The sequence below is a fragment of the Phyllostomus discolor genome, chromosome 4 (genome assembly GCF_004126475.2).
Source record: "Phyllostomus discolor isolate MPI-MPIP mPhyDis1 chromosome 4, mPhyDis1.pri.v3, whole genome shotgun sequence".
Lineage (NCBI taxonomy): Eukaryota > Metazoa > Chordata > Mammalia > Chiroptera > Phyllostomidae > Phyllostomus > Phyllostomus discolor.
Genome location: NC_040906.2, coordinates 8145522 through 8161848, shown reverse-complemented (window position 1 = coordinate 8161848; position 16327 = coordinate 8145522). Strand labels below are relative to the sequence as shown.

General features: G+C 44.1%; 1 protein-coding gene across 1 annotated transcript in view; it reads left to right on the top strand.

Moving 5' to 3' along the window:
- Positions 1-2838: 2838 nt before the first annotated feature.
- Positions 2839-16327, top strand: part of DAW1 (dynein assembly factor with WD repeats 1) — a 37772-nt gene continuing 24283 nt past the window's right edge. The window contains exons 1-2 of the mRNA XM_028510599.2: positions 2839-3201; positions 12195-12267. Of these exons, the coding sequence (XP_028366400.1) occupies positions 3120-3201; positions 12195-12267 (155 nt within the window). The 5' untranslated portion in view covers positions 2839-3119. The remainder of the gene's footprint in view (positions 3202-12194; positions 12268-16327) is intronic.

Genomic DNA, 16327 nt, shown 5'->3' with positions numbered 1-16327 from the left:
TTCATAACTAAATCGGGGCCAATTTAGAATGAAACAACCATTTACTCAGGCTGAGAGGTTCACACAGCAGCTTCCAGAAATGAGTCAATGGTGAGTCAATTAAGCACGGATTTAACCTCAACTTAAACCAAGGCCAAGAGAGAAATCTGCCTGCACTCATGAACTTCACTTGCTCCCCTTTGGACTGCCACTTCATCTGCGTACGGCTCCACGGCCTTCCTAGAAAAGGGCATGGGGGACAGAGTGGGTACTCGTGCCAAGGGTTCTGGGCTGGCAAGGTAGAACAGCAGGAGTCCTATTGATGGGCAGAAAGGGCCTAGGTCCTTGGGGAAAACTGGGAGGAGAACTTTGGAAACAATGGATAGTCCCGGTGCTTGCACATCTAGATAAATGACTCTCAAGTAAAGATGAGAGTGGGGGTTACTGAACCCGGCTGCGGGAAGACTGGGCTGCAGCTCCAAGGGCCTGTGCCCCAGAGTTAATAAGGAGGGCTCTGGATACAGTGGGGAGGTAGTTAGGGTGTTCTTTAACCACTCACGTGGAGAACGTGCCTTAAGCTTCTTGAGCCAAGGAAGAGGTGCCCAAATTTGCAGAGCTGGCACTATTTCCTTAAGCATTAAAAGGACGACCCGTGAGTTTGGTTTAAGGAAGTAGGGGAAATCCCAGAAATGGAGAGTGGGGAAGGGTAGTCGATAATCACGGGAACTCTTGGTTCCATAATTAGAGGATGCTGGAGGTTTAATTAGGGGTGAAACAGGGAGTGAACTTGAACTTGGGACTCTCTTAAGAAAACAGAAGTAGAGCCAAACAGTTGGATTGCCACCTATATCTGGTAACGTTCTGAACTGTGGGAAACAAGTCCGCTTTTCATTCTGGAATGATTTCAAACATATGGAGAAGTTGCAAGAGTAGAACAAGGAACTTCTCAAAAGAAATTGTCTAGAGTCAACATTTTGTTCGCTGGCTTTGTTGTTTCTTATCAATCTACCTATCCAGTTACACACACCTCTCCCAAACACACATCGTACTCGTATATACTTTTTTTCAAAACTCTTTGAGAGTTGATTGCAGATATTGTACCCTTTTCTCCTTAAATCTGAGGTGTTTTTTTTTTTCAAAAGAATGACATTCTCTTACATAACCAAAGAGAAATAAGCTAAATCAGGGAACTTAAACTGTGTTTCTATGATATTAACATAATCTGAACTCTGATCCCTATTCCCATTTCATCCAATTGTCCCAATTGTGTCCTTCACAGCTAATACCTTTTTTTCTGGGTCAGGATCCCAAGATCACTCAGTTTCACTTAGGTGTTCCCCGCCCCCCAAAACCAATCTCTTTATGGTCCTTTAATCTGGCATAGTTTTTCAGTCTGTCCTTCCTTTCTTGACTTTGACAGTTGTTTTGAACACTTTCTTCTATCTGGTTTGCTCTGATGTTCTCTCATGATTCCAGGGAGGCAATGCATTGGGGCAGGAGCCTCAGGGGACTGGTGTGCCCTTTCGGTGCGTGGTAACAGGTAGTACCCACGTCAGTGTGCCCCAGTGCTGGTGATGTTAAGTTTGATCACGTGGTTAAACGGTGTCTGCCAGATTTCTCCACTCTACAGTTACTATTTTCCCAAAGGCCTGATTTTAAACGGCATGAACTTAAGCAGTCGCATAGGTGAACAAAATCGGCTGAAGAGCCCCTTGTTGCTATGGATGAGCTCTGCGCCCCTCCCCACTTGGACCTTCTCCAGAGCCTTAATGATTAGGGCGACGTTTGAGCTACATGGCACCTTGGATTCCGCCTGGCTCCCCATTTCCCAGATGTGGATGCTTACTCCCGATGGGATGAGGTGAATGTTGTGCTGCCCATTGGTATCACTGAACAGCAAAGGCTTTCCCATTTCCTTCATCTCTCCAGCTTTCTGAGGGCGTTATATGTCCTTGAGTTGACTCCGAAATCTGGCAACTCTATAGATGGATGATGTCCACAGGGTCCTGTCCTCAACGGGCCTGCCCAGGTCCTGTAGACCCATGCCTAGGGTCTCTTTTATGGAGTCATATGTGGTTTCTCTCTCTTTCCCTGCTGCCTTCTATTTTTCCTAGCATTACTGTCTTTTGCAGAGAACCCTGCTTTCTCAGAGTAAGGCAACTTTAGTACCTTCTGACTCTGAGAAGTAATAAGGCCCAGTTGGGTGCAGGAATTGTTTAAGTTTGGGAAATTCCTACTTGGGGATTTGGAGGCCAAATTCCTTCAAGGAAATGGGTGGTCTGCCTAACTGCCTCTTCCTGTCCCTGTCCACGGCCCTCCTGAGGAGCCCTGGAGGGGGCAGGCAAGGGAGTGATGATGGTGACAAGAAATAGAACAGGCCAAGGGGAGGCCCGGAAAGCCGGGGTTCAGAGTGCAGGTGTAGGCTTGCTGACGCACGGCCTTCCCACCCTCCGCCGCTCACCTGACCGAGACCTGGGGTAGTTCTTCACCTTCTCCAACTCTCAGTTGTCTCATTCTCGAGATGGGGGTGGTATAAATGGTGCATAATTCATACTTTTATTAAGGCTGGTGAGTATAGGTGTATAGGCGCTTAGCACAGTGTATGGCCCCACGTCGGCAAATGTAGGCTATTACATTGAGGTCATTTTACTTTTGCGGGGACAGCGGCAGGGGATGAGAAGGAACCAGGAATGGAAAACGACAAAGGGATTTTTCTCCCATCCTTGCTTCTTGGAACCCAATGGGCTACAGGGTTTGCAGACCAGGCAGTGGCCTAGGCCGGCCGTCCCCAGCAGCTCGCCTGCCCTTATGAGGTCACTCTTACTAAGGACACGAGGGAACCTGGCCCCTGCCCACCCCAGGCACCCGGGGGTGCAGATTCAGGAGGCAGCAACGCGGGTGGGAGTGCTCTCTCAGTACCGCGCCCTCGAGCCCCCGGCTGCCCCTGGGAACCCAAAGGCAGATGCAGGTGACGGCGGAAGCAGGTCTTGCTCCCTGCGCTCGTCTCTCTGGGCCGGACTCCCCTCCCGCCCTGGGTCACCTGCAACCGGAGCAGCACCAGGTTCCAAACTCTGCACCTGGTAGCCGGCCCAGGCGCCTGCGCATGCGCCCCGGCCTCCTGCCTCTGTTTGGCCGTTTCCATGACTACGAATTGGCTCCGCCTGGGGTCCCGGAGCGAGAAAATGAAGCTCAAGAGCCTCCTGCTCCGTTATTATCCGCCAGGTACCGGCCGGACCTCTCCACCTCCTTGTGCGACCCTGGACTCCGGCGTTGGGCGGGTCTGCTGTGGAAGAGGGTGCGGGGGCCGAGAGAGCAGCGCGCCCCCAGAATCAGGGGTCCCTGCGGGACAGGAAGCTGGGTGCTTCCCTGCCTGGTCTTCTCACTCGTTCAGATCCTTGGCTCAAAACTTTAAAAATGACTCTCTTAGGAAGTCTTTAAACCTTCCCATTGCTGAGTTCGAGCGCTTTCCGGTTAGTTAGGAATGTGGGGTGCTGAGGGCGAGGCGGGGGTTGGCGATGTTCTGGGATACTGGTTTCTGCGAGGGAAGACACCTGCAAGGGCCACGCTGGTTTTTCTTTGATCAAAGTCGAGGTGTGTGTGGAGCATGGAAAGCAAAACGCACGCTCAACGTGGCATTACGCTAGTGACAGTTTTCCAAACTGCCATATCAATCCATCGACACTTTATTATAGAGTGGGGATTGAAAGAAGGCCTTAGGCTTTCCTTGCAATGAGTTAAGGAAATGATGAAGGAAGCCCCTAGAATGCTATAGTTTCGGTAGGATAAACTTGTCTAGATCTCTTGTTCCATAGGCGAGGATATGGTCACCTTTACAGAATATTTAAAGTCCACTGGTCACCCAGCTTGTTAGGGACAGAAATAGGAGCAGAACTCTTGACTTCTAATTCAAACATCGCCTTGGGAAAAACAGAAACTAAAGTAAAAAGTCTGGGAAACTTACCACAGGCAGTAGATGACCACATGTACGCACCCAGTGAAAAGCTCGGTTCTCCCGACAAGATGGACCTGGCGGGTGACTTTCTCCGATGTGAAGTGAACATTTGTAGGAAACACATTCATTTTCTTCCTTTTAGAATTCTAATTAAAATAACACAAGAAGGCCCTAGATATGAGAGGTAGTCTATACAAAATTTTAAATTGAAATGAACAGCTTGTTCTCTTTAAGTATTCCACAACCTGACTTGGTCTTTGCCTGGGTGTGGTCTGGTGCCAGTTCCCATAAATAGAATGATAAATGAATGTCTTGCGTTCATTCCTTTGCTGTGGAGTGTAGGTCAAGGATCTGAGCTCTGGGATCGTAACTGCTCTCACCATGTCAAAATCTAGCAACTCGGGCAGCTTGTTTGGACCTGTCCAGCGGCCAGGCGGATGGTGACACCGGCACCCATCTTCCAGGTCTTCTGACCCTTTCTGGTTACTCTGCCACTTACCTCGCTCCCTTCAGAGTAAACCTCCTGGAAAGCACGTTGTTTGTTTCCAGTTTCTCTTCTCCCTTGGGCCTTGAACATTATTGTATCACGTTTTCACCCTCATTGCCTCACTGAAGCTGCCCTTTTCAAGACCCCCAATCACCCCCAAACGGCTGAATCCCCTGACAGCACCACAGTCCTTGCCTTTTTGTGCCTGACAGCGGCATTGCACCCATCTGTCCTTTCTGCCCTCCTTTGGCGTCCGGGCCACCTGTGTTATCTTCTGCTCCGTTGTCACTCCTCAGTGCCTCGTGTTGACATCTCTTCTTTTGTTTTGCTCTTAATGTTGGAGTGTCCCAGAGCTCTGTCCTTGGATTTCTCTATCTATATTCACTAGGTAGGTGATGTCATCTATTCTCAAGGCTTCAGACTACACCCCCCCCGTCCCCCCCCCCCCCCCCCGGGCAGTCCTGAGTGCGTAGCTGCCTGCCTGCCTGACTTCGTTCGATGTCTGCTTACCTGGGCCGCCTGCGGCCTTCCTCACCTAGGTTGATGGTAGCTCTATGGCTCATGCCCTAGCTATGGGCTCATCCTTTTCTCCTCTCTTGCACATTCCACATGAGGTCCAATAACAAACCCTTGAGCTCACCTTCACAATGCATGTAGTCATTCACTGCTTCATGACGGGGATACATACTGAGAAATGTGTCCTTGGGCGACTTTGTTGTACGAACATCACAGAGTGCACTTACACAAACCTAGGTGGTCTGGCCTACCGCACGCTTAGGCTAGACGGTTTAGCCAATTGCTCCCAGACTACAAGCCTTCGCAGCATCTTACTGTACGAGACAACACAAGTTTCAATGAAGCACGAGAGAAAATGGTGCAATCAAGAAGCGTGGTAAACACCGATGTGTGAAGCTGCTGCTGGCATAACACAGCATGCTGTTTCACAGCAAACATTTTTTCATATAAGCAGAAAGACTACGTTCGAAAATAATCATGAAAGTATAGTAAATACAGAAGCCAGTGGCATCGTCGTTTATTATCATCATCAAGTATTGTGCACTGTACATGCTGGTATGTGCCACAGTGGTAGATGACTGGCAGCCAGTGGGTTTGTTTGTGCCACCATCACCACACACTCGTGATCATGTCGCTCTTTGGCTCTCCCGTGGCTTTTATTTAAAGTAAAAGGACCATGACCTCTGAGGCTATAATGCCCAAGGCCCTACAGGAGCCTCACCTGCTTTTGCTTCCCTGACTTCCCCCTGCTTCCCCATCCAGCAACGCCACTCTCCTTGGTGTGCCTTGGATGGGCCGGGTGTGCCCGCTCAGGGTCTCTGTGGTTGCTGGTTTTTTTTATTTTCTTAGTGATCTGCTTCCCCTGGACACCTGCATAGCACCCTCACATTTTTTTTTAAGCTCTTTCCTAAAAAGTAAGTAGTAACATGAAACCTCCCTTTCTAGAATTTCCAGTTTTTTCTCCAGATATTTATAGCCCATTCCTTGCTTTACCTCATCTTAGCATTACCTCATTTCAACATCATTTGACGTATTTATTTTAGTCTCCCCGACTGGAACAGAAGCTTCCTGAGGGCAGGGACTTTGTCTATTTTGTCTACCACCATACCTCTAGCATACAAATGGAGCATGATGCATATATAGGCACGTCCATATTTGTTGAATAAATGAATGAGTTCAATGAGATGGCGTGTGTTAGGAATGCCTAAAACTCTACCTGCAATGTGACTAGGTTGACGTGATCTTCAAGGTCCATTCCAGCTGTAAAAGACCAAGGTTCTCACGGCCATCTGAATCAAGTGAGACTCAAGCTTTAGATTCCTGCTTGCAACTACTGCCTTAATGATTATCTTCTAATGAGGGCATATCACTTAGCATGTTAGATGCTTAATCTTCGCATTCCAATCTTTGGTGAGCATGCATTGTATGCAGATTTCTGAGGTACTCCCGAAGAGCAGGTGGGTGCTGCAATAACATTGTAAATTGGAAAAAAGTCACTCACCACTGAATCATCCGCATGGTACCTTTATCCCTCTGGTCTACAAAGCAATTTTGTTTCGCCTGCTAATCCTCTCCTTGCAATCCTCCCACCTTCCTTTGAGCAATGTGTAGGTCAGGAGCATTGTCTTGTTGGCATCCACTGAATGCTCCCTCCCCCCACCTAAATTCCTGGCTAAAGGTACAGAGCAAGAACGTGACTAATGAAACACTAGGCATTTCCTTTTCATCTTGGCTACATTCATTAATTCACAAGCATTTCTCTTCATGAAGAGTAGGTGTTGAATACATGCTTTCCAAATGACTCAGGTATAACAGCCTTTGTCTTTTATTTATCGGGTAGAGTCCCTTGTTTTATGGCCAGGAGAAGGAATTAAATAAACATTAATTAAACTGATGAATGTTATCAGCACTTTAAAAGTTTCTGTTGACTGAATATGATCTGAGTAAGGAATCTTCACGTCTTTTGAAGCTTAGCCTTTTACTACATTGCAGAATTGTGGGGTTAGTGGCTCCTTAACTCCGTGTTTTGGGAATTATACCTGTTGAGTAATTATTCACAAGCAGGGGAAGATCAGGAATATTCAGATACTGTGGGAAACAATTGCTGAAGAACTACCTGTGTTCTGGAATGTCTTTGTGTATTTTATGGTCGTTTTCTTTACTGCCTGTGTCCCCGCCTCCTCCCACGTGGTGGCTCAGTGAGCATGGAAGGGGTCCACATTGCTTTGGCGCTTGGCACAGTGAAAAAGTTAATGTACGTGGTTTGGATTTTGTACTTTGTTTTTGAGATTCCATTTGTATATCAGCCCAACTAATTTTTGGTAGTCGACCTAAAGACGTTTAACATTTTTCATTTCATTAGAAATAAGACAGTTATAAATAAAGAAAGTGGAATTGTGTAAATTTGTTTGCTATCTTTTTAAAATTTGTTTCCTGTAGATGTTAGATTATGCTGTGTGGGCTATCAAATGTTAATTCTTTCCATCTCTTCCTGAGCTATAGATCATGATTATATTACTAATTCTTTGTTTATATCATTTATTTACTCAACTGTTACTGAATACCTATTTTTCTCAATAATAAATAGTAAATATTGAGCCCTGGCTGGTGTAGCTCAGTGGATTGAGCGCGAGCTGGGAACCAAAGTGTCCCAGGTTGGATTCCCAGCCAGGGTACATGCCTGGGTTGCAGGCCATAACCCCCAGCAACTGCACATTGATGTTTCTCTCTCTCTCTATCTCCCTCCCTTCTCTCTCTAAAAATAAATAAATAAAATCTTAAAAAAGAAATTAAAAAAGTATACACTTAAAAAAATTTCAAAAAATAGTAAATATTAAGTACTCTTATCTATACTGTAAAAAACTTAAATTCACAGAGTCCTTGATGAGAATGATGCTTTAAATTGATAGAAATGTACATTTCAAGGTACTGTCTGTGGAGTTTTCAATCAACTTTATGGGGATTTTGATCTTTAAGAATCAATATTCTATTAATGTTGATCCCTATCATTTTTCTTCCTTTTTCTCCCTGTTCTTATTTTTCTGCTACTTTTTAAATGTAAAAGTAATACTTATACTTATAACTGAATCGTGAAAAATGCATAGCTAGTGCATTTAATGGATAGCTAATGTATTTCTTATTGAAGTTAGGGGTATTTTGGAGGTCTATTTAATGATTACTGTTTTTCTTTGTTAGCAAATTGTTCAAGCTTTTTGTCAACTTTTTAAAATTTAAATTATTTGAGTTTTATATTAAATTCATTAAGTTTGTATTTATAGTTAAAATTATTTTTTTCTGATTATCTTTTGTCTTTAAGTTTGTGGTATCTTTACTATGTAGAAGCTTAACATTTTTCAGACAAATCCATCAATTTTTTCTTTTTTAGCTGTTGAGTTTCGCATCATACTTAATAAGCCAATTACAAACACTAGGATAAAAATATACTCTTATTATTTATACCAATTTATATTTTACTCTTAATATTAAATTTTTTTTTATTCAGGGAAAGATATTTATTTATTTGTTTATATTTTAAAAAATATATTCTATTGATTATCCTATTACAATTGTCCCGTTTTTTTTCTCCTTTGCTTGGTACCCCTCTTCCCTCTGGCAACCCCCTCCTTAGTTCATGTCCATGGATTGCACGTGTAAGTCTTTGGCTTCTGCATTTCCTGTACTGTGTTTAACACCCTCCTGTCTATTTTGTACCTACCAATTATGCTTCTTATTCCCTGTACCTTTTCCCTCATTCTCCTCCTTCCCCCTCCCAGCTGATAACTCTCCAAATGATCTCCAGGTCTATGATTCTGTTCCTGTTCTGGCTGTCTGCTTAGGGGTTTTTTTTTTGGTTGTCTTTTTTTTTTTTTAGATTCAGTTGTTGATAGTTGTGACTTTGTTGCTATTTTAACCTTCATAGTTTTGATCTTCTTTTTCTTAAATAAGTCCCTTTAAAACTTCATATAATAAGGACTTAGTGATGATGAACTTCTTTAGCTTTACCTTATCTGGGAAGCACTTTATCTGCTTTTCCATTCTAAATGATAGCTTTGCTGGATAGAGTAATCTAGGTTGTAGGTCCTTGCTTTTTTTTACTTGGAATATTTCTTGCCAGTCCCTTCTTGCCTGTAAGGTTTCTTTTGAGAAATCAGCTGATAGTCTTATGGGCACTTATTTGTAGGTAAATGTCTCCTTTTCTCTTGCTGCTTTTAAGATTCTCTCCTTATCTTTAATCTCGGGTAATGTAATTATGATGTGATTTGGTGTGGCCCTCTTTGAGTCCAACTTGTTTGGGACTTTCTGTGCTTCCTGGACTTATATGTCTACTTCCTTTGCCAATTAGGGAAGTTTCCTTTCATTATTTTTTCAGATAAGTTTCAGTTTCTTGCTCATCCTCTTCTCCTTCTGGCATCCCTGTGATTCAGATGTTGGTGCATTTGGAGATGTCTCAGAGGCTTCTTATACTAACCTTGTTTTTTTTGACTACTTGTTTCTTCTTGTTGTTCGGGTTGAATGCTCATTTCTTCTTTATGTTCCAAATCATTGATTTGAGTCCCAGCATCCCCCTGTTCACTGTTGTTTCACTGTTGATTTTTCTTTATTTTACTTCGTGTAACATTCGTTTCTTCCTATGTTGTTGCCACATTCAATGAATTCTTTGAGCATCCTGATCACTAGTGTTTTTTTTTAAAGATTTTATTTATTTATTTTTAGAGAAGGAAGGGAGGGAGATAGACAGAGAGAGAGAGAAACATCAGTGTGCGGTTGCTGGGGGTTATGGCCTGCAACCCAGGCATGTACCCTGCCTGGGAATCGAACCTGTGACACTTTGGTTCCCAGCCCACGCTCAATCCACTGAGCTACGCCAGCCAGGGCCTTCACTAGTGTTTTGAACTCTGCATCTGATAGGTTGGTTAGCTCCATTTCATTTAGTTCTTTTTCTGGAGTTTTGATCTGTTCTTTCATTTGGGCCATATTACATTGTCTCCTCAATTTGGCAGCCTCCCTGTGTTTGTTTCTGCATATGAGGTTGAGTTGTGTTGATTCTCTGTCTTAGAAAAAGCACCTGTAAATTGTGTGGGGCAGAGCTTTAAGTAATTGCCAGAGTGGGGCAACCTTCTTCAATGCCTTGTGGTTCTGTGTGGGGGGAGGGCTCAGAGGGGGACAGTGCTGCCCTCTAGCTTCTGGAGGTTTGCCCGGTGCTTGCCCCATTTCCAGTCACTTTACCCACGCCCTGTATGTGACTGGCACCCTTCCAGCTGTTGCCCTGGTGCTGAATTCCAGAGTGGGTGGGTTTGCATATGTTTTAAGGCCATGCAGGCCCTTTAAGTGGAATCTCCTGAGAATTTGGCAGTTTTTTTCCACTGCCCCATTCCCTGGTGGTTTTTACAGCCGGAAGTTATGGGGACTTATATTCCTGGTGCTAGATCCCCGGGTTGTGAGGGTTGGCTGGGCCTGGGATCACTTGCCACCAAGTCATCTCTCCTAATTTTATCCACCACACGTGAATGTGGGTTCACTGTTCTGTCTCTGCCATAGCCTCTCCATGTCTCCTTGCCTCTCCACCCATCTCCAAGTTTCTGCGCTTCCTACCCATCTGGGTGAATGTGGCTTATTTCCTTGGTTGTTGGACTTCCATACAGTTTGGTTTTCTGACAGTTCTGGGTGTTGTTTGTTTTGAAGCCTAGCTGTAATTCTTTCTGTGATTGCATGAGAAGGCAAAGTGTGTCTAGTTATGCGTCCATCTTGACTGGAAGTCCCTACAATTTCTAATCAGCTTAGAATGTATTTTTGTACATCACGTGGTAGAATTATAGATTTATTTTTCAAAATTCAGCTGATTTTTAAATCACTATTTATTGAATAATCTATTCTTCCCCCATTAATTTGAAATATTACCTTGACTTAATTTTTAAAATAAAGAAACTTCTCATATAAAGGTGGTTCTATTACATTTATCTTATTTTGCATCAGAATCACAGTTTCTTTTTATAATATTTGGTAAATTTTCAAATTTTGAAATACAACATCATTATAATTACTTTAACTCCCTAGATTAATTTGGCATCTCTTATATCAAATTGTGTAGTGATTCCCAAATTGTAGGGGCCCTTGAACCTCATCAAAGTGGGGCCTCAGGATCCTATCTTTTTTCACAATAATGATATTTGCATTTTCCATGTATTGACATTTGCACGAATGGTACAGAAGCAGCGGAAGGTGAAGCTACTGATTCCCCTCTACAAATTAAGCAGTGGCCCCAGTCTCTAATGGTGGTCATTGTTTTCCTCACCAGCACAGGCTTGCTTTAGTTCCAATAGCAGCTTAGTTTTCTGAGGCCTTGCAATGCTGCCCTGGTCTGCTTGGTTTTTCTGATGCTGCCAAGGCTGCTTCTTGCTCAGTTTCTACTGGTACCACTCGCAAGAGCAGAAGGTTTATCCCAATATGCCTGTCCTCACTGGGTGACCTGGGAGTGGGGGACAAAACCCTGGCCCTGGTTGTGCCTGTGGCTTGAAAGGCGGGCGCATTGCTTAGGTACCTGGCTGTAGTGTGGCATCTGGGACACCCGGGGACTTCATTGCTGCCCTCCTGGAGGTGGATGACACTGCCCACAGATGGCCTGGTGGTTAAGTGGGGTGGAAGATCCTAGCCCTCCCCTGATGCTGCTAGAAATGAGCAAGATGGCTACCTGTGCCCCAGCAGAGGGGCGCACGTTGGAAAAGTCTGGGGCCCTGTTGCTGTGTCTGCTGCAGGCAGATCAGACAGCTGCTGGGTGAGGCTTTGCAGTGGGAACAGGACAACCTGGGGCGCAAGCTGCTGAGCAGCGGTTAGGCCTCCCCATTACTTCTTTGTTTGAGCTCCCTTCTCGGTCTTTTGGCCACAGCAAGCAAGCTTTCTTGTGGTTGCCGTATGCCTTTGGTCCGCAGTGTGTGTCTGTAGCGAGATAAAAAGAGAATCCAGGGAATTCACCACATTGTCATTCCTCGAGTCCTGAGGCATCCGACCAGTCCGCCTTCTACCCAGCTCAACTATGTTGTTTTTCCTGATGAGTCATTTCAAGGGTATTTGCTTGTATTTAGTGGAAGGACCAAGAAATAATGAGTTTGCATGCTCTTGTTTTAGAATCAGACATCACTGTGCATATTTTGAAAAATTCAAAACATTGAGAAATAAAAACCAAACAAATTGTCAAAGTAGATTGACTTTTGACATCAATTGTTGTAAATGTTCTATGGCATGTTTGTTTGTTTGTTTTTACAGGAATTATGTTGGAATATGAGAAGAGTGGGGAACTGAAGACCAAATCCATAGATTTGCTCGATCTCCGTCCCAGGTAAGCTGCTGCACGTCGCACCATATGTATCACGTCCAGTCTTTCATTGGAACGCCTGGCACCAGGCGATGTGTGGGTGAGCGGCGTGAATTCACACAGTGCATTGCTTCCAGAGATGTTCTGTGGGGTGTTATTTCTGTTTGTTTCAGTGAGTGCTACTTGAGTGTTTTGCTGAGTGAGGAGAAGGTGGAAAATGGATCCTTAGTCTGTCCTTTCCTTTTCTAAATACAACTTAAAAAAAATAGACCTTTTAGCTTAGAATAGTTTTAGAATAGTTGTGAAGAGAAATTCCCCACACACCCATACTCAGTATGCTCTGTTATTATCATCTTAGATTAGTGCGGTACATTTGTCAATAATTAATGAACCAGTACTGGTACAGTAATGAACCACAATAATAGTACCTTGTTACTATTAACTTAAAACTGTCTTTTATTCAGGCCTGTTGTGTTTATCTCTCACCTAAACCTCTTTTTCTCTTCTATGATCCCCTCCAGGGTCTCTTGTGACTTTTAATGGCCAGGTCTCCCCAGGCTGGTCCTGGCCGTGAGAGTTTCTCAGGCTTTCCTTGTTTTTGATGACTTGGACAGTTTTGAGGAGTGCTGGTCATTAAATTTTAAGAGTTTTACTGAGCTTGTTATTTTCTTGGTAGATAACCATCTGACAGCACCGGCTGCACACCCTCTTCCTCACGAATTGCCCTGGGACACAGTTCAGAGGACCAGATTTTTGTCTCTGAAGCTTGTGTGCGTGTGGAGGAAATCCCCCAGTGAGGTCGTGTTGGCCAGAACCCATTCCCTTTGGGAGATCGTATGCAAAACTCCACTTTGAGAGACAGAATCAAAATAGTGCTTATACCTGTGTGAGCCTGCATTCAGATAAGGTGAAGATATCCTCAACGGGAGAGGAAAAAAAAAAAGGACAAAAACACTGCGATATGTGTTTTAGAGTAGCACCCCAGAGAAATAAGTGATTTCCCACTGTGGCTGTCCTTTTACTTTGTCCTGATTCATTGGGAGGGGACCAGAGACTGTCAGCAAAGGGCCCTCGCACAGAACCAAAATGAAACAGTAGCAAGCTGCCCTCTAGTTTTAAAATAAACCCAAACGGCCCCAGGGCTGGCGAGGGCAGCTGCCAGGTCTGGAATCTGGCTTAGGTGGAGAACAGGTGTGGCTGAGACCAGGCTGCTTAGGGTGGGGTCCGTGTGTTATTCCCGGGAAGGTCCTCAGGAGGTGTTTTTGTCGTTTAAATTAAAGAGTAAAACAGTAGCAGAGATAATGTCATTGAATTTCATCTGCATCAATCCCTATTTAACCTATTTTCAGGTAAGACTAGGCCTCAGATTAAATCAAGCCTTTTTGCTCTTTTTGTAAAGGGAACATATTATTCACGTGGTTATGCCAGCAGGTGCAAAGTCCCGTTGTTAGGACACTCATTTTTTTTTTTTTAGTCAGTAATGACATATTTGCACCTTCTACGTACAAAGCCCTAGATCCCAGTTTATGAGAAGCTATGAAGATGCTAATTGTAATTCCTACCTCTGTGGGCCAATTGCCTAATTTGAGAAACAACTTGTATGAAACAGAAGTACATCCTGTGAGCCGTGCAGATAAACTTTGACATGAGAGGATACTTCCAGCTAGAGATTCAGAACAATGCAGATTTGTGTTTAAAAAGTGGAGATCTTTAGGACGTTGTAGTTGCCCTATAATGTCAATAAACGTCTCAAGGTTCTGTTTTTAAAGTATATATACTTTTTTTCTAGTTTGGCTCAAGAATCTGGAAGTATCCTTCACCAAAAATGCTTGCGTTATATATGACACACTGGGGCTACTATGCTGGAAAACAGCAGTTAGGATGGGACCGGAGGGTTGGGGTATGTGGGTTAAATACCTGGTTAATTTAGATCTTGCTAAGAAATCGGTACCGATTCATCGCATTTGTTGGAAACTTTTCCAAAAGGCATTATTATGTTTTTAATTCTTATGGAAGTATGATGTTTTCACCAACCGACTGTCTTGGAATTTATCAAAGGCATCATTATAAACCGTCTCTGCTTTATTTCCGTTCCAAATGTTCTGGCAGATTGTGTATTTCCTGAGAGCCAGGACCGTATCTTACACACTCCCAGCGCCTCAGCGGCAGCAGGTTCTCAGTGAATGTGAACAGACTGAGTCATCTCCTAGCTCACGCGGTGCACAGCACTGCAGCTCGGGAAGTGTTTATTGATGGAGAGAGGGAGGGTACTCACCAGAGTTTGTGTTTCTGGGAAGTAGACACTGAAGGGAGGATACTCATCAAGTTTGAGTTTCTGGGAAGTAGACACTGAGTAGGTGGGTAAAAGGTTGCTGGGCAGGGACACTGGTGACAGGCCAAAGGCTGAAGCAGGGCTGGGCAGGGGGAGCCCTGAGCCTCGATGGCACTGACTTGACAAAGATCTCTGATGGCCTAAAGGGGAGCTCTGGAGCACAGCCTGCTGGTTAGAAGGATCTCGCTCAGGCTCAAAATGGCCTGACCCTAGCTAGCATCGCCCCTTTGCTGGGCGGTGGGCGGAGGGCCGCTGAGAAGCGCGCCCTGAGTGCAGAGGCCGAGGTGGAGCCCGACCTGGCTGCGGCGGGAGGTTGTCCACTGGAATCATTACCTCCCTTCCTTGAAGGGTGGGTGCTAGACAGTGCGCCCTAGATGCGTGTTTGGTAAAATCACCCCATTTTAAATGTTTTGTGGTTTATAGGCATTCGTAGTTGTCTTGATCTAATATTATTCTGGACGAGCAAAATTTACCAGAATTGCTATAGACTATTTGAATACTGGGGAAAACCATGAACCTGGACTTGTCAGACCAGTTCTCTTGCAGGGAAATTAGGTTCTAGCCAATAGGGAATATTAATTAAAATCATCATTATTCTTTGAATGTTTATTTTTCATTAGGTGCTTTTTCTTTCCTTAAAACTATATAAAGCCTGACCTTTCTAATCCTAGTTTTTTTTTTATCACAAAGATAATTACAATAAAAGCATAAAATTAGAGGGTTGTTGCAGAATTAAACGAGAATATACATAAAGTGGAAAGTATAGTAGTACCAGGAATATTTTTTTTTAAATCTTATTTTAATTGTTGTTCAAGTACAGTTTTCTGCCTTTTACCCGCATCCCATTCCCACCCTGAAGCCCTCCCCACCTCCCTCCCGTTTCCACCCCCTCCCCTTGTTTTTGTCCATGTGTCCTTTATGCTTGTTCCCGCAAACCCTCCCCCTTTTCCCCTGAAATTCCCTCCCCTCTGGACATTGTTTCAGTGTATTTGGTTATATTTTGCTAGTTTGTTTGTTTTGTTGATTAGGTTCCTATTAAAGGTGATATCATGTGGTATTTGTCTTTCACTGCCTGGCTTGTTTCACCTAGCATAATGCTTTCCAGCTCCATCCATGCTGTCGCAAAGGGTAGGAGCTCCTTCTTTCTTTCTGCTGCATAGAATTCCATTGTGTAAGTGTACCACAGTTTTTTGATCCATTCATTTACTGATGGGCACGTACGTTACTTCCAGCACTTGGCTATTGTAAATTGTGCTGCTATGAAAGTTGGGGTGCATAGGTTCTTTTGGATTGGTGTTTCAGGGTTCTTAGGATGTAATCCCAGCAGTGGAATTGCTGGGTCAAAAGGCAGATCCATTTTTAGTTTTCTGAGAAAATTCCATACTGTATTCCATAGTGGTTGTACTAGTCTGCAGTCCCACCAACAGTGCACTAGGGAGGGTTCCCTTTTCTCCACAACCTCTCCAACACTTGTTGTTTGTTGCTTTGTTTATGATGGCCATTCTGACTGGAGTGAAGTGGTATCTCATTGTGGTTATAATTGGCATCTCTCTGATGGCTAGCAATACTGAGCATTGTTTCATGTGTCTCTGGACCCTCTGTATGTCCTCCTTGGAGATGAGTCTGTTCAAGTCCTTTGCCCATTTTTTTAATTGGGTCGCTTGTCTTCTTAGAGTGGAGTTGTGTAAGTTCTTTATATATTTTAGAGATTAAACCCTTGTCTGAGGTATCATTGGCAAATATATTTTCCCA